The 25691-nt window shown below is 43.7% G+C and overlaps 1 protein-coding gene across 5 annotated transcripts in view; it reads right to left on the reverse strand.

The window, feature by feature from the left end:
• Positions 1 to 25691, reverse strand: part of Tbc1d14 (TBC1 domain family member 14) — a 90910-nt gene that overhangs the window by 40438 nt on the left and 24781 nt on the right. For all 5 annotated transcript variants that reach the window (XM_031341856.1, XM_031341853.1, XM_031341855.1 and 2 more), the window contains exon 3: positions 9951 to 10071. In XM_031341856.1, coding sequence (XP_031197716.1) covers positions 9951 to 10071 — 121 coding nt within the window. The remainder of the gene's footprint in view (positions 1 to 9950; positions 10072 to 25691) is intronic.

Here is a 25691-nt window from a genome sequence, read left to right on the forward strand (position 1 = left end):
GGGTTCAATGTCAGTAGCATCAAGGATAAGTTGGGAAATGTCGTCTTCCTTCTAAATTTGGTAGTGTTTTAAAGTAATAGACTATCAGTGAAACCATGTGGGCCTGGAAAGTATCTGTCTTATCTTTCTCCTTGCTGTGGTCAAATACCCTGAAAAAAAAAAAAAAAAACAACTTAAGGAGAAAGGGTTTATTGTAGCTCACAGTTGCAGAGGGATGGAGGCCACCATGGTGGGAAAAGCACGGAACAAGAGCAGAAGACCAACTAATGACACTACATCAACACACAGGCAGCCCTAAGTGAGTAAGAAATGGAACCCCAGCACCTCAAGCCCCCCCCCATCCACTCCCTCTACTGAGGCACCACCTTCTGAAGATTCCATAACCTTCCCAAACAGCTCTAGCAGCTGTGTCTAAGTCTTCAATCATGGGAGCCTGTGGGAATGTTGCACATTCAAACCACCACAGTATTTAACTGTAATTTTCTTTTTCTTTTTTGTTTTTTGTTTTTGTTTGTTTTTTGTTTGTTTGTTTGTTTGTTTTCTGAGACAGGGTTTCTCTGTGTAGCCTTGGCTGTCCTGGAACTTACTCTGTAGACCAGGCTGGCCTTGAACTCAGAAATCCGCCTACCCTCTGCCTCCCAAGTGCTGGGATTAAAGGTGTATGCCACCACTGCCCGTTAACTGTAATTTTCCAAAGTAAACATGCGGGATAAGTTTTGATGATTTCTAGTTTCCAAAGAAATAGACTATTTCATCTGACATGACAAATGTCTGTAGAGAGTTATTCAAAGAATTCCATTTTCCCTCTCAGTTCTACAGGGTCCAGGTGCTACCCCCTTTGCTCATCCCTTTCACTGAAAATGTGTTTCTCTTCCCTTGGCAGTTACACTAAGGTGGATCAGGACATGGGTCATTCAAAGAGCCCACCCTGCTCCCACGCACTACCCTTTATAGTTCTAATTTCATTTCTATGTCTCTGTATCATTTGTTTCCTTCTGCTTTTTAGAGTCTTAAGATAGAAACCTGGCTTACTGATGTGAGACCTTCCTTCTTTCAATTTAATGTTACATATTTCCGATCCAACCTGCATCTTCCAAGCTTTGGTATATTGTATTTTTATTGTGTCAAAATGTTTTCTGATTTTCCTTGTGGCTTGCTCAGAAGTTTGCTACTTATTTAATATCCACATTAAGGGAGAAGTTCTTAATATTTGCTGCTACTTTGTTTCACTATGATGAGTAACATATTTTACTTTAGTGCTTTTGAATATTCAAAGTGTCTTTTATGACCCACACATGATCTGCCTGGTGAGTGCTCCACAGCACTTGGGATGGCTACCACTGAAGGGTGGAATGTTTGGACAGGTCTTTCAGCTTCTCCAGGTTCTGGCTTGCTCTGTCTGTAGCTGGTTCTTCTTATGGGTCTCAGAGCAGCACTGATTCTCCATTTGTGAAGTAGACAGGTCCAGTTTTCTGCATCTCTGCTTGGATTTGCTGCAGTCGCTAGCACGGAAAAAGCTATCTGGTCTTCATTAGGCAATAGCCCTTTTTATCTCTAGGCACTGGCTTTGAAACCCAGTTCTTACTTTTTATGACATTAATATCTTTCTTAAGGGAGGTGCTGAAGATTGAACCCAGGGCTTCATGCACACCAAGCACAAAGTACCACTAAACTACACCATCAACCCTATCTTTTTCTATCTCTTAAGTGTTATCTTGCATGTTCCGTATTTGAAGAATCCCTTGTAGATAACAGAATTGGGGCATTTTTTCAAACCTCTCTAACAACACTGGTGTGTGGGGGTCATCTGTACCTAACATTATATGGCCTGTCTAAGTTTAAGTGCCATCTTACTTGTCTTTTGTTCTTCCCTGTTTCCTCTTTTCTGCCTTCATTTTGAGTTTTCTGAATTTTGTAATTCCATTTTAATTTCTCTATCATCTTTTTGTCATCTTTCTGCAGAGTTCACTGATTGGCCTAGGAGCTGAATTATATGTGTAATTTTCCATGACCTTATTGGAATCAGTATTTTATCACTTCAAGTAGGAACCCATTGCCCTTCCCTTGGAACATGATTGTCTTATATGTTATTTCTACATACAGCTAAAGACCCAAACAATACTAACCTAACACACTTTTTAAAAACCCACTGAGAACGAATTGCCTATCTACAGTTATGTCTTCTGTCTACCATTTCTATTTCTCTTTCTTCCTGTGTTCCAAGGTTCTTTCTAGTACAATGACCCTGCAGTGGCCAACCCTCTTAGGAACTGTAGAAATGATCCCTGAAAGTATAGTCTTTGGCCAACTCTCTTATAACAAGGCTCCTGCCAGCAAACATGTTTGGCCTTCACCTCAGAGCATTTTTCTTTCCCCTCTGTTCTTGATACAAGATTCTGGGTTGACAGTTATTTTCTGTCAACAGTATAAAATTATTGATTCCCTTTGTGAGTTTTTAAAAAAGATTTTCATTGTATTTTAATTGTGGGCAGGTGGGTTATGAGCAGGTGTCTATGGGTGCTAGCAGACGCTCAAAGGGGGCACTGGGTCAGTCCTTGGAGCTTGAGTTGCAGGTGGCTGAGCCTCCCAACCTGGATTTTGGGAACTTAACTCGGGTGCTGTGCAAGCACTGTAGCTGCTCTGATCATTGGACCATCATCCCTCCAGCCCCCTCTGTGGTTTCTGATGAAAAATTCATAGACATTCAAATTATTACTCCTCAGTAAGTAATGCACTGCTTTTCTCTTGACAATTGTAGACATCTTTGCCTTTACTTTCAGCATTGGGTTATAATTTGTCAGCCATCAACAACTTAGAACTTTTCCTGTTTACGGAGTCACTGACTTGACTTAAATCTGTAAATCTTTTGCTGGATTTGGGACATATTCCTTTACTTATTCTAATAATTTTTTGTTGTTGTTATAAATTTGTTCTCCTGGGGTTTTAGTGACATAAATTCAAACTTCAGTGATTCTGGCTTCTTTTGTTGTTGTTGTTGTTTTGTTTTGTTTTGTTTGTTTGTTTTATTTACTGGGTATGTGACTGTAGGTGAGTGCAGGCACATCCATACAGAATCTAGGAATTCAAGTCTGGTTGGGAGACCTGTATGCAAACACCTGGACCTTCTAAGCCATCTCCATCTTCTGGGTTTTAAAACATTTTATTAGCATCTCCTATGTTCAAGATTATGTTCAGAATTACTCTATTGACTTTACTTTGATCTGTACTGTTAGACTGACTATATTCAGTTATGTGTTTCTGTTATAAATGTCCATTTATTTCTTATATTTTCTATTTCTCAACTAAAGTCTTTTGTCTTTCATTCCCAAGATCATCTACTCTCTTTGCTGGAGCATCCTTCTAATTGCTTCTTTAAGGTCTTACACAATCCCAACATGTGTTGATCTTAGGATCAGTGTCTACTGATCATCAAAAGACGTCCTAGTCCTGAAGCCCAATATTTGAACAATATTCTAGACCTTTCTTTTTAATATTTTAAAATTTATTTTGTGTGTATGTGTATTTTGCCTGCGTGTATGTCTGTGCACCACATGTATGCCTGATGCCAAGTAAGTGGTGAACCTCCATTGGATGCTGGGAATTGAACCCAAGTCCTTTGCAAGAACAAGTGTTCCTAACCACTGAGCCAGTTCTCCAGCCCATAGACTTTTTAAACATTTATGTTCCAAGACATGGCCTTGTGTAAATGTATTATAACCTAATTGAATTCCCGACAGAAAGACCTACAAGTTCCAGCCAGCTTTTTTATCAAACTGATATTCCAAACTCAGTTTCCAGCACTTCTGACTCTGTCTTGCACATGCACCACCCAGTGGCCAATCATAGATTTGCATGTGCTCTATCCATCCAGTTCTACTGAAGTTACTTAGGGTCAGATTCATGTACCCAGACAGACAGTGGCAGGAAATCCAGGAGTCATAATAACCTCAATGAAATCACTTTCCTGCATGTCTCTTTGCTATCACCTTCTAGAAGTGCCTTCTAGTTCCCCGAGTCTCCCTGTTGTGGTTAAATAGCCACACACTTCCACAGCTGCGTTGGCGAGAGAGCTACAATCTCCTTTTCTCATCAGCTTCCCCTCCGGAGTGTGTTAGGCTCCTGTCAGACAGTACAAGTGCCACCATGAGACTGTATGACGGCTGGAGAGTTAGCTTAGCTCACTCAGGTTCAACACCCAGCACCCTCACGCATGGCTGTCTGGAACTCCAGCCCCAGAGATTCTATTATATCTTGGGCACCTCCTTGGGCACCAGGCACAGATGTGGCAGACATACATACAGACAGGTAAAATACACATACAATGCATATAAATACACAAAAAATTATAACGAATATTTTTAAGAACAGGAGAAAGCAACACAAAGGAGGGCTCCTGTGCCTATCTCTAAATACTGGACCCACTCTCTCCCCAGGCACAGAGCCCCTTCTGGAGCTCTCTTTCTGGGTTTGGTCTGTCTGAGTTCAGGCTAAAAATGTCAGTGTCCACTCAGCAGCACTCTGAATTACAGTCTTCTAGCACAGCCCTGCTACCATGTGCTCTCCTGCACTAGCAAGTGGATGCTCTGTGTACTCTGTCCATACAGTGTGCTTACTGGGCACGGAGAGGTGCCATATGCTTACTCTTCTGACCTAAAACTGGGCCCTTGTTCTATATATTTCTCTTTTAAAATGTTTGCATTTTGTGTTTGTGGATGTGCACATGCACGCGTACATGCATGCATGTAATGCCATAGCACACAAGTAGAAGTCAGAGGCCAACTTGCAGGAGCCACTTCTCTACTTCTAACTGTAGGTCCCGGGGTTAGAATTCAGACTTAGTAAGTAAAGTTGACGAAATGAAGCAGGTTGTTGATGAAAATGAAGGTTGTATTCATTTCCTAGTGTTTGTAAGTTTGCAGCTACCTCCATTGACCACCCAAACATTCCTGTAATGTGTGATCTCTAGTATCCCAGACCTCTCAGAAACCAGAGCTCAGGAGAATGAATGTCACTCTAAGCTGCCCTGGATTTACCACTTTCTGGGGTTTTCTAACATCTAAAAACTGACTTGATTCTGTGAAACCATACATGATGATCCTGGGTAGACAAAGCTAACAACAAACCTGTAAGCCTACAGTTGCCATAACCAGCAGTGCCTTAGCTTTCTGCTCAACCTCATTCCCAGAGAACTATGCAAACTCCTTAACAAACAGCTACTAGCATACACAGAACAAGACACCCCATTTTATTCACCTTATTCACAAAGGACATGCCTGCACTTCTGAAATGCTATGGCCAACCTTGCTGAGCGGCCACAGCCCTGTCACTCAACCCCAGTGGGTGGAGAACTGGAGGCAGTACCTTACTCTCTAGAGCAGCAGCTAGAGAGCCTGTGTGCTGGCGGATGTACTTCTGGCCCTGTGTGGAGCTGGCCACCGTGTAGAGCTGGCCACAGTGATGACTACTTTCCTCCCAACAGCCAACATTCTCACTGCATAGCCATCACCCTTGCAATTATCTGTAGTTACTAGGACATGGCTCTGGTTCCCAAAACCCAGGTTTACTTCAATGTGCTGGAGGCTCGAAGCTTGAATACTTGCACTTCTTACATATAGGTAACAAGGACAGGCCTCATCTCACTTCAAGAATCACGGCCTTAGTTTTATCCTCTTATCCTGGGTCATTTTTTAGGGTCATCCCCTAAAAAAGTGTCTCCAAAGTCGTCATGTAAGCTGATGGAAAGCAAGACAATTTTCAAGGTTTTTATGAAACTTGGGAAAAAAAAGGAGTAACATTTTAACATTCCCTTTCTCCCACCCCCCTCAATCCCCCCCTCCACCATACTTCCAAAGAAACTGAAGTCTCTAAGACAAAGCCAAGAAATATGACTCAGATTGAATGAGGTCACGTGCCCTGGGCAAAGCACAGAGAGTACTTCCATTACAATGTAGGCCTATTTATTAGCTGGAAATTGCAACAGAATCCCTTGACCAACTCCAGGCAAAATACAGCGCATACACCATGTCTTAGAACAATACTGTATTCTAATGCCCATTCCACACCTGAGGAGACCCAAAATAGACAACTGTCCCAAGGTCACACAAGTGACTGGTGTGCACACCTGTCCCACTACTCTACCACAAAATCGGCAGCCACATCAGCAAACACACTCTCACGCCCCTGGTACCTGGGACACCACCTGATGCAGCATGGTGCACAACAGGTTCCAATAGTGCCTGTGGACAGAGACCAAAACACAACTTGCAGGAGTCAATTCTCTCCTCCAATGTGTGAAACTCACAGACTGCACTCAGTGAATTAGATTTGGCAGCAAATGTTTTCCCTCCCTCCCTCTCTCCTTTCCTTCCTTCTTTCCTTCTTCCCTTCCTTCTTTCCTTCTTCCCTTCCTTCCTTTCTCCCTTCCTTTTTTTGGTAGTCCTTCTACCCCCTCAAGACAGAGTTTCTTTGTGTAGCCCTGGCTGTCCTGGAATTTGCTCTGTAAACCAGGCTATCCTCTAGCTCAGAGATCAGTCTGCCTCTGCCTCTCTAGTGCTGGAATTAAAGGTGTGCACCACCATCACCGGGCCCAAGTTATGTTCTTAAAGCACCATTTGATGATGCTTCTCCAATGAAAGTAATTCTAGAAAGAAGAATGGGGAATTCTGAGACTCCTTGATTATGTTTTAGCTCTAAATAGAGTTACTGTCACTGTCTCAGATCACATATATGGGCAATCAAGGATCCAACCCTGGATTCAGTAAAGTCAGAGCTAGCAAGAGTGACAGAAGCCAGCCAGTGGTGCCCAAAATATTCACTCTGACTCTTTCCCTCTCTGGCTTTGCTAGGTTGGGGTCAGACCTAATATATGAGAGGGCCAGAGACATAAAGCATATACAAACAGGTCTCAGGCAGGATTGTGTGACTCATGCATAGAGAGGTACAATTAATTTCTTTATTACTGATGGCTGAAGCCAAAGGTCTTCTCAGCAGAACCATGTTCCTGCACACCCAGCTAGCCTCCATAGTCCAGTTCACCAGTAAAATTCCAGAGCAGATAATACATGAAGCAAGTGATCTTAAGAGCCATATGGGTACCTATTAACATAATTGTCACTCCTTCTTAAGTGCAGATGAAATAGCCTTACTTTATCTCTTAGGAAAGTTATAACTGAGTTTTGCAGACAAACTCATATTTAACTGTATGCAATTAAAAGCAAGAGGGGAACATGTTATGTTTACTTATAAAATACATGTATAAGTATATAAATAATTTAAATGAAGTTCATTAGAGATGATCATGCTCTCCCTGACAGCCATAGACTAGCAAAGACCTCAGTGCATAATTATTAATTAATTAATAAGTCTCCATAATGAGTAAAAGATCAAAATGTAATTTACAAATGAGGTGGTGCACACCTTTAATCCCAGCACTTGAGAGGCAGAGTCAGGAGGGTCGTCAGAGTGAATTCCAGACCAGCCAAGGATACATAAAGAAACTCTATCTTGAAAAAAATTTTTTTCCCAACACTGATAACCTTAGTGAGTTTCCCAAGGAAATGATAAACAATATTCTAACAAATTTTATTTGCAAAGACATGAAAATGCACTATGTGGATCCCCATCTTATTCTTGCATACCCTACATCTAACAGTCATCAGTTCCTGTCCTTGGCACTCAGCCAGAACAGGTGCCTCTTCTCCAACATGGACTTGCAAGTGAGCTCATCACTCAGGAAGGCCTCCCCCAGAGAGAGGCACCAGACACTACTCAGGTCACGGCCCCCCTTCTGCTTCCCAGGCTCAGCTCTCTACCCGCCCAGCCCCGGTGCCTAACTGCCTGGAGTGGTAGTCTGGCTCTGCCACTCTCTAACTATTATGTCTCTGCACAAGTCACTCAACCTGGCACCTCCATTGCTCCCCAGTCAGCTGAAGGCAATCACTATATCCTCTTTACAAGGTGAGTGGGGATATGGGCAAGAGAAGAAAATGCTGAAGGGGAGAGGAGAGCTACAGAACACTAAGAATAATAGAAAAAGCAAGAGGGGAACCGGGCAGTGGTGGCGCACGCCTTTAATCCCAGCACTTGGGAGGCAGAGGCAGGTGGATTTCTGAATTTGAGGCCAGCCTGGTCTACAGAGTGAGTTCCAGGACGGTCAAGGCTACACAGAGAAACCCTGTCTCGAAAAAACCAAAAAAAAAAAAGAAGAAAGAAAGAAAGAAAGGAAGGAAGGAAGAAAGGAAAAGCAAGAGGGGAACATGTTATGTTTACTTATAAAATACATATATAAGTATATGTATGTCCATATATAAATAATTTAAATGAAGTTCATTGGAGATGATCATGCTCTCCCTGACAGCCATAGACTAACAAAGACCCCAGTGCCAGATATGAGAACCCTTCCTTCAAATTTCTGGTCAGGGGAGTCCATGAGACTTCCCAAAGAATACAAACTATTACCAATGCCTTTGGCTATCTCCAAGAACTTGGAGATAAGATATTACTAAACACACCACATACTTCAGACAAAGAACAGTTGGAAGAGACTAGCTAGATCTGACCTATGAGCCTCAGCCATAAGAACTAGCACTCATAGTATTTGAAAGTATATAAACTGCCAAGGGAAAGAAACAATTAAAAGTCCTACTTAGCTGTAAGGCCTACAAACAACAACAATGACCAGCATGGCATTATATCTTAGGAGTAATGAACAGCCACCTCACTGGACTTAAGGCCCACTTCATAGCAGGGAATTCCTGCCAGCCTTGCACACCCAGCCAACTACCCATGTCTGGTAGGGTCATGGACCTAGCAGGACAACTACTACTGTCAATCTTCTAAACCAACATAGCTCCAATTGAACTCTAAATACCCATCTTTACACCCACGGGTAAGGGGAGAGCTTACCCCTACCCACAGGCAGCAGGTGGACACTACTGCAGAAAGCCACAACTTAATCAAAAATGCAGAGAACACCTGGCTTACAGTAGGACGCCAGTCCCAGCTGATGTGTCTATAACACAGGCCCACACCTAAGGCTCAGGGAACATCAAGATTCATTATTTAGCTACAGTTTAAAACTAGCACACTGTAACCCCTCAGCACACAATTCCCACATCAATGGGAATCTTATGGAGAAAGACCTATACTTTCCATGTTCTGCCTTAGGTGGGCCATGTCCTTTCTCAAACCCAATGTTAGTCATGAGGACTAGCACTTAGTTGGTTCCCAAGAAGACTCAGAGAATAGCTAACTGCCAGTGAACATAGATCTAAGGTGGGAAGAAAACTGCTGAGGACAACTACTTGGCCAACATCGGGACTTCAATTCAACAGGTTCAAGGCCACAGCACTTGGCCAGCAGCAGACCTTCAAGGTAAACAGGTTCAGAGCCTCAGAGAAGTTGCTGATGCTAAAAGTCAAGGCTGCCTAAGAGCTGTCACCATTTTTGGCCTGGGCTCCTCCCTGTGAAGATAAGCAGGTACTCCAGCTGCAGACATGAGGAGCAAAAAGTCAGTGGGATTTTGGTGCAGGCCTTGAATCTCAAAGCAGACAACATCTCAGTAACCAAGGGGCAAGCTCCTCCCAGGGCCAGGGAGCATGATGGCCAGCCTGAATGTTCTAGAGCAAAATGAAGGATTTAAGCTACACATGTGTGGAGACTACTTTAGCATCAAGTACAATAAAGCTTGATTATAAACACATCTGCAACTGTTACTGGAAAGTCTGACTAAAACGTATCAAGTTTAAGTATCTAAAGACCTGCTGAACCCTGCATGCATGTTACAAATCTATAAAGAGGTAAAAAGAGTTAGATCCCAGCACAGATTTTATTCGGATTTAAGTTTAAGATCCTAGGCACCCAAGCGAACACAGAGAGCTTTCCAACTTTAAGCTTCAATGAGGGTTACCTGTGTGGTTAGTGAACATACACTACACTCATCAATGGCTTACCTTTTGTGTTTTCTTTGAATCTTTCTGAGCAGTCTCTCGGAGTGGGACTTTTCCAAACAGCTTCCATCCCAAGTCTCTCTGTCTATCAAGTCTTGCATTTTGTTTTCTAGCAAGCAAATTCCTATAGAAAGAAAAAAAAAGGGCTAGGCCATTTCTGGGTGTTTACAGAGACACTAGGACAGCCAAGGCAGACTAACACGAACAAATCAAACTTTGCTTTTAGAGGAACTCTGTGCAGTGAGCACACATTAACACCTCAGACGTGCTTTGCACACACACAGAACTACACAGACACAAATCTTAGATACAAGCTTGCTGTAGTCAACTACCACGTGTACCAATTCCACTATTTAGAATTTTTAAAAATGTATTCAATAATAAAGTAAATCAGCAAAAGTCAGCCAAAATGAGCTGAATGCCTGGCTCTGCCAGTTACTAGCTATTGGTCTGGACCAGGAAAGTAGCCTCAGTCTCAGTTTCCTATGAGTGACAGAGACCCCATTTGAGATCCACAGGTTCTTTTGCAAACAGACACTTCAAGGACAGCAGTCTTTCAGATCAGAATTGCTTTAGTAGCTACCTTCTAGCTTAAATTATCTACAAGGTGATCTATATAGCCTCCAGGGAATCAAAGAAAATCATTCCTGAGATGGTCACAAGGTCTTCTCTACCAACAATATATAAACCAAAGCTCCAGAAACTTCAAAATCCTAATTGGCAGTACAAATAAACCTGGTTCTCAGCTCTACTGTACAGGTATAGTCAAGTGCTGGCATTAATGCGAATGGCCTCCAGGGCACCCCCAAAAGAAAACATGCCTGTAGCTTTCCTGTAAGTTTAAAAGCATATCAAAGCAAAAGCTTCAAAAAAGAACAAATAACCAGCCATGGTACCATATACCTATAATCCCCAAATTTTGGATGTTGAGGCAAGAGGACTACTCTTAATTCAAGTTCAAGGCTAGCCTGAGCTTTAATGCCGAGTCTGAGGCCAGCTTGAGCTACATTATGGCAAGACCCTGTTAAAAAAAAGAGGGAAAGTGAGTGGGGACAGGACTAGAAGAATGATTTGATTTCACTGTTTTCTTCCCATGTTTCTGTTGTGACTGTAATAGAATCCATTTCAGAAATGGTTTCACAGCCCAAAATATTTGTAAAAACAAATTAACTTTGGGCACTCTAAGAGTTTCAACAAATTCACCATCTAGTAAGGATTTATGCAATTTAAACCAAGAAAAGCCCCAGGCACCCACATATACTAAGAACATAGGATACCTAGAACCTGAGTTACTGGAAAGGTTGCGTATGCCTGAAGAGGAGCTGGCAAAGATGGTGAAACAAGCCACAGGAAAGGGAAGGCCACACGCCAACAGCAGCAAGAAGGACCGGACTGCACGTTCAGGGAAAGAATCTGAGACCTCACAGAGCAATCAAGGTATGGGGTAAGTAAAGTGAGGGGAGCCTGGCTCTTGCATTTATGTCTTGGGAGTGCTATTCGCTGCAACAACAAGATCAGAAGATGAAAAGGAGCATTTGAAGCCATGGTGTCTGAGACTGCACAATGAAAGTACAGACAAAACTAAAGAGTATCCAGATTCAAAGCTGCTTAGTCAGTGTCAACCTAAGATCTTTTTTTTTTTAAAGATTTATTTATTATTTATTTATTATAAGTACACTATAGCTGTCTTCAGACACACCAGAAGAGGGCATCAGATCTCATTACGGATGGTTGTGAGCCATCATGTGGTTGCTGGGATTTGAACTCATGAACTTCGGAAGAGCAGTCAGTGCTCTTATCCACTGAGCCATCTCTCCAGCCCCCTCAACCTAAGATCTTAAGCTCACAAACAAACCAAAACTTGACAGACTCATGGAAAGCACCTTTATAGTTAACACCTTGAAACCCCTAAATCACAATGCTACATATAAAATGGTACTGCACACAAGTGCTCTGAACACACAAGTGCTTTTCAGACTAGTGTGTATAGATGACCAAAGCCAGTGCCCAGCCAGGCACTGCAAGCCCATAAAGAACAGGCAGACAACACACTAACGATATACATGTACACACAGCCTATAGGCCCTGAGTAATCCTCCTGCCAGGAGTCTGGCAACACCTTTGGGACATCATTTAGAACCCATAAATATAGTAGCATTCTTGCCTAGTATTCAATAGCTCCTTTCCAAGGCTATGTTACTATCTGCCCACACTGCCCATGAGACAGAGAACTGGGAGCAGCTCTATTCAAGCTTTAGGCTGACTTTAGGCGGCCAACTTCTGCTTAGCAATAGACCCTCACACTTGTCCAAAGCTCCCAGCACTGTTTCCATAGTACTCATCACTTCCTGCTGTCTTCACCACAGGTTCGATTCCCTCCCCTCTGCTTTCTGTCCCTAGCAGGAGGGCAGGGAAGTTACCTCTCTACTCCCAGAGGCTACCTAGCAAGCAGTAGATGCTCAGTTTGTTTGTTGGCAACTGGAGTGGCCAGCATGTGTGTCTGCAAGGAGGTAAGGGCAGGGGGATGAAAAAAGCATGGTTAACAACTCTCTCTGAGTTTAATATTACGTGTCTACCAAAAGGCTGGTCTCCAGCTGGTGGCATTACTGAAAGGTGATTGATTTCATCAATGGGTTAATCCACTGGTAAATTCACAGCTGAATGGACTATTCATTAGGAGGTGAAGCCTGTTTAAAAGTAGGTCAAAGGGAGTGTGTTCTTGAAACATGTATCTAATCCTTGACCCTTCTTGCTATTTTTCTCTGCTTCCTGACCTGCTTGAGACAGCCCAGAAGCAATGGAACCAACTGGAGTTGGAAGCAAAGCCTCTGAAACTCTAAAGCAAAATAAATCCTCCCCCCATGTTGTTTTCCTCAGGTGTTTTGTCACAGAGCCTGAAACATGACTAATATACATGTACACACAGCCTACACGCTCAAGAGTCAACAACCCTGCTTATACCACAAAATCAACGAAGACCTCAGGGCAGAGGCAGAAGAACCTAGGAAAGAAGGGGCAACGCAGGGCTGAGGAGTCCTTAAGTCCTAAGTCAAGCGCTTGCCATATGTCTTAGTCAGGGTTTGTATTCCTACACAAAACATCATGACCAAGAAGAAAGTTGGGGAGGAAAGGGTTTATTCAGCTTACACTTCCATACTGCTATTCATCACCAAAGTAAGTCAGGAATGGAACTCAAGCAGGTCAGGAAGCAGGAGCTGATGCAGAGGCCATAGAGGGGTGCTGCTTACTGGATTGCTTCCCCTGGCTTGCTTGGCTTGCTTTCTTATAGAACCCAGGACTACCAGCCCAGGGATGGCACCACCCACAAGGGTCCCTCCCTCAACCCCTTGATCACTACTTGAGAAAATGCCTTACAGCTGGATCTCATGGAGGCATTCCCTCAAGGGAGGCTCCTTTCTCCGTGATAACTCCAGCTTGTGTCAGGCTGACACACAAAACCAGCCAGTACACCATATAAGCATGAGGACCAAGCATGAAGACCCCAATCAGATCTCTAGAAGCTAAATGAAATGCCAGACACGGAGCACACTTGAGAAGCAAGGTGGATAGCTCCAGAGGTTGGTGTGTGGCCTTCACACACACATGTGCATACATCACAAAAGAAGTGGAAGGTGAGGACTGGAGATGCCAGGGAGAAAGAACATCCATTATGCCCTTGGGGAGAACAGAAAGGTGGGAGACAGTTTGCAAGGGGTAAGTGTCCACTACAGAGAAGTACTTCAGAGAAAACAGTTTGCATAAACTGCTGGACTTCTTTGTTCTGTATCCCTAGAAAATTATGGCTCCTCGGTGAAAAGATATATTTGTGACTCAAAGAGGAAAAGTACTGTCCTTGAAGCATTAGGGACAGATAGCTACAGGCCCCCCACAGCAGCCTGAGCTAGCCACCAACATGCAGTCCAGGGCCTGTAGCCCTGCTTCCAGTCCATATAGTCCTCCATCACATTGCCTACATGGCTCCCTGACTCCAGATGTCAGACTCCAGATCACAAGTCCTGTGTATTCATGTACACACACTAGTGTGGTCCTCCTCTGCCTGGTGTAAGCCTGTCTTAGTTCCTCACTACTCACTTCTTCCCAGATGTTCACTGAAATCCCCCTTCCACAGAGGAGGCACAGAACCTCTTTCTAAAGGCATCAGTCTGAGTAGGAAGCGCCTCTGCAGGCTGGGACTGAGCCACCTTCAGGCCTCACTCCTGCCATATTTCCTGGGGCCTCAATTGTATTCAGTGATAGAAAGTTCCAGATAACAGAAGGCCTCTTTCCAGTAGCCATCTTGTCTAGGATCCAAGAAGAGGCCTGTCCTACCTACGTACAAGTCCTGGGCCCTTTCTTCAGCTATCCTTCAGGCACTGTCCATCCCTGGACACAAGGCCCCAAACACATCTAACAAGCGCCATACCCCAAAGGCAGAAATGGTTCACACTAGCCCTGTTCTTCCATCTTGCCAGTGACTTGACCCTGTTTTTAGGGGGCATGTGACCTGGCTCCATCTCCATCCCTATTCTACAGGCTGCTCCCCATGCCCAGTGGGGAGTTTTGCAAAAAAGGTGTTTGCAAATAGGTGACATGAATATTAAATGGCATGGAGGCCAGAGCTCAGTAGAGCCATATTCTTGGCCTGCAGGAGAACTGTTCCCACCCATCAGATGTTTCAATGGTTCTCCATTAAGCAGACACTGGACAGCAGGGACTCCTCATGCCAAATCCCTACCATCACCACCATGTCAGTACTCAGCACTCCCAAAACACAGAGATCTGTAAAGAATGAGCTAGTTCATGAGAACAGGGTGTTCCCAAAGAAGGTGGTCTCAGAAGCAGTAGTCAGAGCATCTCTAGCAGCCCCAGGAACTGCCTGCACCAAAGTGATTCCAGAATCCCACTGAAGCTGTCTCAACCTCTCAGAATCGGTGATGAAGCCACACCAAGTACAAGGGACTAAGTAGGATTCTAACAGCAGGAAGTGAGGTCTAAATAACCATGGACAGGCAAAGCTGAGCAGTAGTGTTCTATCCAGTGGCTGGGAAAGCCATTTTCATCTCAGTACATCATCAATGACTCAGGAAAAGATACAAACACCCAAGACAAAGTCATGTTCAAAACAGTAGTGTGTCAGTTTCTGAGAAACCAGGAAATAGGTACAATGTGTGAAACACACAGTTCCTGACACATTTACCAGGGGCCTACTAGGATTCCAGCATAAAGATGTAGGACTAGTATGCACTGCCTCCTCCAATTCCTGGTACCTTACTCTTAAGGCCACCTAGGGTATCCTGTATAGCAGGAAGTAGATATAACACAGACACCGGCAAAAAGGCAAGGGAGACTGAGAGCTCAGTAGACGTGGCCTTAAACAAGGGAGAAGTTAAAGACAAAAAGAAATTACTCAGCAACACTCCACTGGCACCACAGACCAAAGTCTTTAGAAAGAGGAACTAAACAAGCTTGCTCAGCTGCTGACCTATAAGCTTTGACTCAAATCAGTCATTCAGGCATAATCCTAACTCATGGGCAGTGTGAGCAGCCTGGAGAGGGGGTTCCACGAAGAACATCTCGGGAACTTTCATGTTGTACTTCCAGGAGACTGAGCTCCTGCTCAAATCTAAAAACAGAAGTAGCAGGGAAAGGGGCCCCAGCCTTCATCCCAAAGCCTAGAGGGGGAGTGGCAGGGACCAAGGGCAAGGCATTCAGTGGAGCAGATCCAAGAAGGTCAAGGACACTTGAGAGTTAGCCAGAGCTCTAACCTTCCTCTTTTCCATCATCCACACAGGGGAAGAGAAGGGAAACAAGACATAGGTAAGCTATCAATCAGTTTTCATTTCTTTCAGTCTCCATCTCCAGCCAGTGTGTGTGTGTGTGTGTGTGTGTGTGTGTGTGTGTGTGTGTGTGTGTGTGTGTGTGTGTTGTTTTGTTCTTGTCTTACTAGTGTGTAGGTAAGACTCATCTATTAACCTCTTTTTCCACCTCCTAGAGCCACTAATATCAAGATGCTCAAGAGATAATAACCTACCCAGACCCAGTTCCCAATACAAAGCAGTTAATGCTGTGCTAGGAAGGCAGCTACTAGGGTGACTTCAGGTCCAGCTTAAAATACAGGCCCTGTGGAGGCCATCTACAGCAGCTATCCAGACAGCAAGCACATGCCAACAGATGTGTATCAGACACTGTGCTCAGCTGCTGGTCGCAATGTGGGGAAACCACAGGACCAGCCCACTCTGTTCAGATTCTCATGTTAACTGTGAGCCTCCACCCCTTGACTTTCCAAGATTAGACTTAAACCACAGGTTCTCCTCCCAGGAATGCACCAAGCACTGCTTCACCACCAGCCTGGATTCCTCCATGATGGCCAAGGAGTCAGTATCCAAAGACAACAGGAGCCAGAAGCCTTGCATAGGAATAAGAAAGAAGACCACGGCTTCAAGAGGATAGAAATGCCCATCACGGTATCACAAGGAAACCTGAGTCACATGGCAAGTTTCACCTCCATCTGTCCAAACACTTCCCGACTGAAATAGCAGTCCAAGATATACACTGACCTTCTCTGCATGGTCCTCTAGCATGGATCTCCTGCCCCACAGAGGTTACTGTAAACATCACCTGTGGTTTCTGGTTAAGATTAAGAGTAAGATTCCAAGGTGTTGGTAAATTCCCAAGACTGCCCACCTGGCAGTCAGGCCTCTTCAAGTCAAGTGAGGAAATAAATGGCATCTGCTCACTGGACATGGCCCACAAGGCTGGGTTTTACCTCAGTGCAAGTGGGGAATGGCTGACTCCTACCAGAAGAGTGGTTTGCAACACAGGGAACCATTCTCCTGTTCCTTCAACTTCTAAGCAAAGACAGAGGAAAAGGGGGTGGTAATGCAGCTTGTTCACTGTCATTCCTCTATCACCTGCTTGCAGAATCAAACGGGTAAGAAGAGATAGATGGTCTTCCTGGTAAGAACCCAGCCACACTAACTCAAGCAGCTCAAGTACTATCTACTTCAAGACAACTGTACAGCGGGAACAAGCTCCATTTTCTTTTTAGAGTGCTCTTCAATGTGAACTACTAGTTGAATATTGTTTGAGTTTTTTGTTTTGTTTTGTTTTGTTTTTTGAAATTGCTCCCCCCCCAGAGACACACAGACACACACACACACACACACACAGACACACAGACACACACACACAGACACACACCTGGGTTTCTAGCTTCTCTTGAAATATCCTATGTGAGCACACTGGCAGCACAGGGAGCCAGAGACACAACGGCCTATAGAGTACATCGGTCTGTAGCACCCAGCACTACCCCCACATTTATCACATTGCTAACACCTGCATTTCCATCATCTGTTTTTAGGGAGGACCTGACCTAGATTTTTAAGGACTCTCTATGCTTTGATAGCTTAGACAGGAGTCCTTTAAGAAAAAAAAATAATTATGAACACACAATTAGGGGTAAATGAGAGCTTCTGGAGAGTAAGAATCATTAGCACTGCCCCACATTCAGTCCCAGCACTCTGGCATGTGAAGCCTGGAGCATGTCAGCAGTCGGAGAGACTCTAGCAAGCACTCAGAGCCAAGTCCATACCCTGTTGTTAAATGCCTCTGGCCTTAGAAGTATCGTCACACTTGTTGTCCTCATTAACTTTTGGGATAGACTGAAAACAAAAGATGGTTTTAAAAGCAATATGAAATACTCACTGACAACAAGATACATGCATTCAGGGCTGCATCTGGTCCCTGCCCTCAGAAGGCAGTCACAGAGAACATAGGGACAATGTCAACCTGGTACTTCACCAGGGTGTAAAGCTCCCAAGGCTGTCTCTGCCAGTCACTGTTTCATCTCTAGTGCCCTAAACAGGTCCTGGGTATATATAACACGCTTTTTAAGGCACTGAGAATGCAGTTCAGGCTCCATTCCCAACACAGCATTAACCAAGGCACTGGAGCATGCCTGTAATTCCAGCACTCAGAAGGTAGAAACGGAGGGACCAGAAGTCTAAGTCATGCTTGACTACATGGTAAGTTTGGGGCCAGCCTAGGCTACATAAGACTATCTTAAAAATAGAAAAGTAGGGGGCTAGAGAGATGGCTCAGCAGTTAAAGAGAATTGACTGCTCTTCCAAAGGTCCTGAGTTCAAATTCCAGCAACTACATGGTGGCTCACAACCATCTGTAATGAGATCTGACACCCTCTTCTGGTGTGTCTAAAGACTGCTACAGTGTACTTACATATAAGAAAGAAAGAAAGAAAGAGAGAGAGAGAGAGAGAGAGAGAGAGAGAGAGAGAGAGAGAGAGAGAGAGAAAGGAAGAAAGGAAAGAAGGAAAGAAAGGAAAGTAAAAATCTTGACCAAGGGATTTTTATAAGGGTTGCAGAAGGACTACTACTATATGCTCCCATAGAGGAAAGCAGGCTCTAGAACAGTCCAAGAGACATCCAGCCACATGGAACTAGGATCAGTTGGAGGAGGAGGTTGGCTGAGTGGGTGGATGACAGCCCCTGGCCTGGTGGAGCAGGTTCAACCAGCCAGACACTCCTGAGGGATTTCTAAAACTTTGCTGAGGTGTGAAGGAAGTGAAGCCCTGTGAAGCCCTCTGCCATCGAGTCATCACTGGGCACTGCGTATGTAAGGAGCACGCAGCTTCTGCTGGATTTGGCCATCTCTCCTTATCCCTTCCCTCCGTTGGCTCGCAACATCAGAATCCAAAGCTGAACTGCAGCACTCTCATCTCCAGAAGAGCTGCTGGCCATTTCCAGTCACAGCTACCTGCTAGAGGTCAGTCACTGGCAGCCTGGAGCTGACCAGGCACTTGTCACACATCTTACATTCCCCTCCCAGCATCCAGCCACCAAATAAACATGAAGAGCCGAGAAGAACCTAGAGAGACAGAAAGTACATGGCTGGTCCTCTCCAGCCCATCACAGTGTACTTTTACCCTCAAAATCTGACATTTATGTGCATATATAGCTAGTCATCTCTAGCCTTGCTCTGAGAAAGCAAGGAAACAAAGCTAGCCCACTTCAACAGTTACAGGGCTGTTACACAGAGGTGTGTTTTCCTCGGCAACCCCACACTTAACAGAAACCAAGTAAGAGCACTAGTAGAGTACTAAGCATGTCTGCACTAACATGCTCCAAAGAGCTATATCCCCAACATCCTCCCTAAACACAAATGAGTGTGTCCATTTTAAACAGGGCCACCCAAGGAAACTTCCCTACCATTATCAAGGGCATCAAGTTACCTCCCACCAAATCTTCCACCACAATGAGAAAGACCCGGCTCTGGTTGTCCCCAGTTACACAGCTAGAAGGCATAACAGCCACTCACCTGTCCATGAGCAGAAGCAAAGGGGAAACAGCCATGACTCTACTGTGACCACACAGTTCTCGGGGACCAACCCTAGACACTCTGAATCTCCTGGTCCCTCATACCTGGCAAGCCACAGTGTCAGGGCCGCACCAATGTCCTCCTTCTACCTGTTCTGAAAGGTGAAGGCTTGCAGGATGGAGCAGATCAGCTGGAAGGGTAGGGGTGGGGCATGTCACAGGAAGGGTAGAGGCAGAGAGGCAGGCAAAACAGAGCACCAAAGCCTGTGTGCACAGGTCCCCAGGCCAGGGCACAGTTCTAGCACAAATCAAATCAGATGGGACAGACAAGTTTCTGATCGTGGGCCCACTGTCACTTCACACTTAGAAGTGCTACAGCACTGTATAAACTACCATCAAGTAATACCTGTGACCATACTGTGCTGGACAGAGAAGGAAGTGTTAGGTATGCAAGTGGATCAAGGTGTGTCATGTCCAAACACCCCTTTGAAAACCAACACTGGAGAAATTCCCTCTCATTCACAACTGCAGGTACTGTTTAAAAAAAAAGAAAACAAAACAAAAGCCAGGCAATGGTGATACACACCTTTAATTCCAGTACTGTGAAGGCAGAGGTAAGCGGATCTCTCTGTGAGTTCAAGGTCAGCCTGGTCTACAGAGTGAGTTTCTAAAATAGCCAAGGCTACACAAGAAACCCTGTCTCAAAACAAAAAAAAACAGAAGCTAGAAATGACTCAGTGGTAAAAAGCACTTCCTGCTCTTCTACAGGGCTTGACTTTGGTTCCTCAACTCCAGCTCCCGGAAATCTGATTTCTTCTCACCTCCATGGGTGAAGGAATTCAAGGTCTTCCTTGGCAGCATATAAGTCTAAGGGCCTGGGCTACTGAGAGTCTGTCTTAAAAAAACAAAATACTCTGCATGTGATGATTCATAAACTCAACACTCCAGAAGCTGAGGCAGGAGTGCCAAGCATATGAGATCAGCCTGAACTATATACAGAGTTCCAAGATACACAGTGAGACCCTGACTCAAAAACAAAAAAGATCTAACAATCTCAAGTTCAGCAAGCACCTAAACTCTAAACCCACCAGCAGTTACTACAGGTTGCTTCTTCCGGGGGGCTGTCATCAACGTAAATGCCAGCTGTCAGTCCTGTGAAAGCCCCTCCACGGGCAGTTGTCAGCTCTATTGGCACTTCACAAAGAAATACTGTGTCCGTAGCTGCACCAGGAACATCTGCTGAACTGCCAGTGACCTTGTCTGGGACAAGGAGGTGGTGTCTCCAAGGGAAGCAATGTCACTTGATACATTGCAGAAAGGGAGGGGGAAGGTGAATTTATATGGTATAGGACAATAAAAGATGTTGACTCCGTCATTTAAAAACTCACAAAGAAAGTACCAGCTTCAGATGACCTCACTAGCAGTCTTCCAAACATGAAAAGAAGAAATACACATGCTTACAGAACAAGCCTTTCTTAGTCCTTCTCCTTTCCAAGGCTCATCCCAAGAAATGTCACTCAACAAACCCATTCACTGGCATCATTTACTAAGAAAACACCTCAGCGACAGAACCTCTGCCTAGGCTACAAGAAGTCCAGGGCTCGATCTGTAGTGAGGGAGAAGGGGACAGGGTATAAGTGGAATATGAAAAATGTTTAAAAGTCCCCTACTCTGCACTGGAGCATTTTTACTATGGAATTCAGAGACAGTAAAGCTGACTTTGGGGGCATATATAGGTCAGTAAATTTTAACATATCCATATCTTCAACTGCCAAAGAAGAGTATCTTTTTATTCTATTTTCGCTTCTTGTGTGCAGAGGAGATGTATGTACCACAGCATACCTGTGGACATTAGGCCTATGGAAATCAGTGCTCTCATCACCTTAGGAGTCTCTGTCATGATTTGTAGCAACCACCCATCAGCTGAGCCATCCAATCAGCCCCAGAGAAAATCATAGAAACTATCTGAGAACACAGAAAGAGTATAAATCATTAGAAAAATGCAATGCCATTCACACACACACACACACACACATACACACACACTACAATAAGCTAAAGGAGAAAACATAGCCAGCAATGGATAGAGAAAAGCCATTCAATAAAGTGCAAGACAAGCCTTTTTTAATACCTTAAAACTAGGAATAAAAAGGAATGTCCTAGTTTGAGAAAAGATACCTAACAGAAAGCCACACATCTGATCAGAGCTATGTTAATACTGACCATATCTCAGGGATCAGGAAACCAGCAGGGGCTTTGCCAGCACCACCTCAATGCACCACACTGTAGAGGAAGTGAGGGAGCAGTGACAAGGTAAGAAAAGAGAGGTAACAGACAGAAAATGAGGAGCTCTACAGAGAAAATCCAAAGGTGTTTACAGATAAGCTATTAGAGTAACTGAGTTTAGCAAGACCAGAGGACTCAAATTATATACATAAAAATTAACACTGCTTAGAGTCACAACTACATATTATAAAACTATGGAGAAAATAGTATCTTGGAATAATTTTGAATTTTTTAAATTACATTTTATTTATTTATTTATTTACTTACTTACTTACTTAGGGGGAGCATGTGGCACAGCACACATATGAAGGTCAGAGAACAACCTGTGGAACTCAGGTATCTTCTTCCACCATGAGGGTCCTGAGGATGGAACTTAGCTTGCCAGACACCTTTGTCTCCTGATCACTGCACCAGCCCATTTTTTTTTTTGAATAAATTTAATGAAAGAAACATAAAACCTTTACATTAAAAAAATAAAAATAAAAGGCATAAAGAAACAAACAAACAAAAAAACCCTAAACTAATGGAGAAACTAACATTCAAGGATAAGTAGTCTTCATTGATCTATGTCAATAAAATCCCCAACAACAAAATCCTGGGGAATTTTTTCAAAAGGAAACTGCCAAACTATAAAATTGCTATGGAAATTCAAAGGAGCGAAGCTGCCAAGGCAATGTCACAGAAGAACAAGCAGGAGAGCACAGGCCTCTCGCATGGCTGACTGAAGAATACCATGGGGTTAGTGAAGGAGAAAGTGAGGGCGGGAGATAGTCAGGGAGAAAGAAAATCTGCATCCTGCAATGTGACCAACTATTGGTAATAGCAAAACAACAAACTGCCAGAAGACAGCAACAATTCTACACGGGTAACAAGAGATCACACGCCATAAAGACGATGGAGAAGGTAGAATTGCTTACAGCCTAAAATAACTTTGTTTACAAGCAAAACATAACAAACACTAGGAAAATTAAAATGTAGGAATTTAAGACCAATCTGGGCAACATGATAAGCAGTATATAAAAAAAATAAGTAGGCCACAGTGAAGGACAAGGTATTTGTAGCACATGTATCTGACAAAGGATGCTTATCCTGAATATACAAATCAATTTTTATGGGTATATAGTTCAGAGATGGAACACATGCTTAGCATGCATAAGGCCTAAGTTCCTCCCAGCTTCCCAGGAAAAACAGTAATAAACAACAAATAAAAACCATCACAAAAGAAATTCCAAGTGTCAAGTACAATATAAAAAGATGTAGCTTATCATTAAAATAAAAAATGCAGGGCTAGAGAGATGGCTCAGTGGTTAAGAGCACTGACTGCTCTTCCAAAGATCCTGAGTTCAAATCCCAGCAAGCACATGGTGGCTCACAACCATCCGTAACGAGATCTGACACCCTCTACTGCACTGTCTGAAGACAGCTACAGTGTATTTACATATAATAATAAATAAATCTTTTTTAAAAAATTTTAAAAATGCAAATTAAAACCCTATCCTGTCACCAGGATGAACAATGAAAACAAAATTGGCAAAGCCCATGTCTAGAGAAGCCACTAACCAAACTGACTCCCAGTAGAGCCAGTGAAGTGTGAAGTGCTGTAGCCATACTGGAAAGAGGCCTGGTATGGACAATGCAACATTTGGGATTCTGCCTAGATATATGTGCCTCAACGCACAGGCACCAAAGTATTATGATCAGCATCATTACCTTCAGTGCTAAAACTCAGCAAAGCACCATCCACACAGAGTGTGAGCAAAGGAGCCCAAACCCAGGAGTGCACACTAGGCACTAGGCGCTAGGCGCACTCCATTTATTTCAACAGTGGTCACCCTCTCAGCACAGATATTGTGGAGGAAGTGGCCCCAAAGAGGCTTCTGCAGGCTGCTAATCCAGTGGCATTGGTATGAAGGTGCTTACTCAGTGCCTAAGATCTGTGTACTTTATAGCACACTCAACTTCAACACAGTGAACTCAGCCCTATCACCCTCCTCTGAGGTGGCTCGGCTGGAAGTCCCTCCCCACATAGCCCCTGCAATGCTCCCAAACCACTTCCACCAGTCTTTTACACAGAGAGGGGCCGGAGCGAACCAGGCTGGAACATGCAGGCAAACACTCATATACACGGTTATTGTAGTTCATAAATGTAAAATAAAAATAAATCTTTTTAAAAAAAGAAAAAGAAAACAAACAAATATTTCCTTTAAAAAGGAAAGAAAAGAGAGAAAAAAAGAAAGAAACTAGACCCCATGCTGCCAGCTAGCTCCGGCGTAATACACTGTAGCTGTCTTCAGAAGCACCAGAAGAGGGCGTCAGATCTCATTATGGGTGGTTGTTGGAATCCGAACTCAGGACCTTTGGAAAAGCAGTCAGTGCTCTTACCTGCGCCATCTTGCCAGCCCCGTTTGTTTTCAATTGCATGTGGAGATCAAAGGAACAAACACTAAGTGGGTGCTGTTCACCAAGCTTGACAGGAGGCAAGTGCCTTAGCCTGATGAGACACCTTACAGGCCTAGGATTCTAGTTTCTAACCAGTCTACCGCCTACTACATGGTGAGAGCCTTCCTACTTGGTCTCTGTATCCCAAGGCCTGGCATGAGACCTACTGGGTAACTCATTAATCTAACCCTGAAATGGCTTCTCTGCAAGTCTCCAGAGTTCACAGACCCATATTTTCCCTAACCACAACCTCCCAGGACTTCTAAACATTCCCTAACACGGCAAGGAAAAATTAAACAGGGATTCCATTCTCTATTAATATCAACTTAGATTTTTATGAAGAGAAAAAAGAAAGCAAAGCAAAGGGGGCCAGAGAAATGGATCAGCCATTAAGAAAAATGCTGCTGTCCCAAAGGACCCAAGTTCAGTTCCCAGCATCCACATAATTCAGCTCATAACTTTCTGTAACTCCACTCCAGGGGATTGAATGCCTCTGGCCTGAAGCCTCCATAGGCACTAAACTCAGGCAACATATATTCATATGCAAACATACACACCTACACATAATTAGAAATTATCAAACTAAATCTAAAAGAAGGAAATTAGCACGAAAGTAGCTACATAAATATAAAATGTACTTTACTAAAAATATGCAATCTACTCCTAATCTCCAACTGAATACTAAGAAGAAAAGGGGGGAAATTGGTCAATAATCATGAGTCCATCAACATAGTAGTCGTCATAAGTAACCTTGGAATTGCAACAATCTCAGGAGAGCCATGAGAAGACTATGTATGCTCCCTTAGCACTAGAAAGAATAAAAGTCTGACTAAAGGTAGAAGGTGTATTCCTGGGAAATGGACTCCAACAGAACGTGGCTCAGATCCCACCTGCCTAGCCTGCCTGACTCCAGGCAGAAATGAGCCCCACAGCCTTCGTTTATATTATAATAGTGTCACCATTCAGTTCCCAGGACTGTATCTGTCAATGTGCTTATTAACCAGACAACAATTGATTAATTACATAAGGCCAAGCATCTCATCTCGTTTAAAAGGAAACATATTGATGAGATCTTTTTTTCATTCAACATATGTATATTGAATCAACTTATATCCTACACACTGTGCCAAATACTGGAAGTGATTACTGGAAGTGAGCAAGTCTAGGTCCCCTGCTCCAGGCAGCTTACCATGGGGAGGCATATTATTTATACCATAATGGATGACTTTCCCCAAAGAGGACAATGTGGAATCTGCCTGCCTGTGGCACCCAGCAGAGGGAAGAGCTCTCCAAGCACAGCCTACACTTGGGAGCTGGCCTTGCTTTCACTACATACCAGATTCTTCCTGGGAGTGCTTACAAGTTCTGATGCATGTGTCTCACCCCAGTCAAGTAAAGACTAACCTCTAAGAGTGGAACTTGGAGGCTTTCTCTCAATAAGTGGAGTTTTCATAAGTGGAATTTTCATAATTATTATTTTCAGTGGTAAGGATGAAATCTGGGGCCTCCACATACCAGATACCTATTTGATCATTGAGTATCTCCTGCTGAACATTTTGTTAATGTGTCCCTGACACTTTTATTGTGCTAAGAACTTTGCTCTTTAACCAATAAACACTTCCTACTTCTTTAATTGATATTTTACTTGTATGTATTTAAGATAACTGTGTGTTTATGGAAACTGCTG

This window comes from Mastomys coucha, unplaced genomic scaffold, assembly GCF_008632895.1.
Source record: "Mastomys coucha isolate ucsf_1 unplaced genomic scaffold, UCSF_Mcou_1 pScaffold22, whole genome shotgun sequence".
Classification (NCBI taxonomy): Eukaryota; Metazoa; Chordata; class Mammalia; order Rodentia; family Muridae; genus Mastomys; species Mastomys coucha.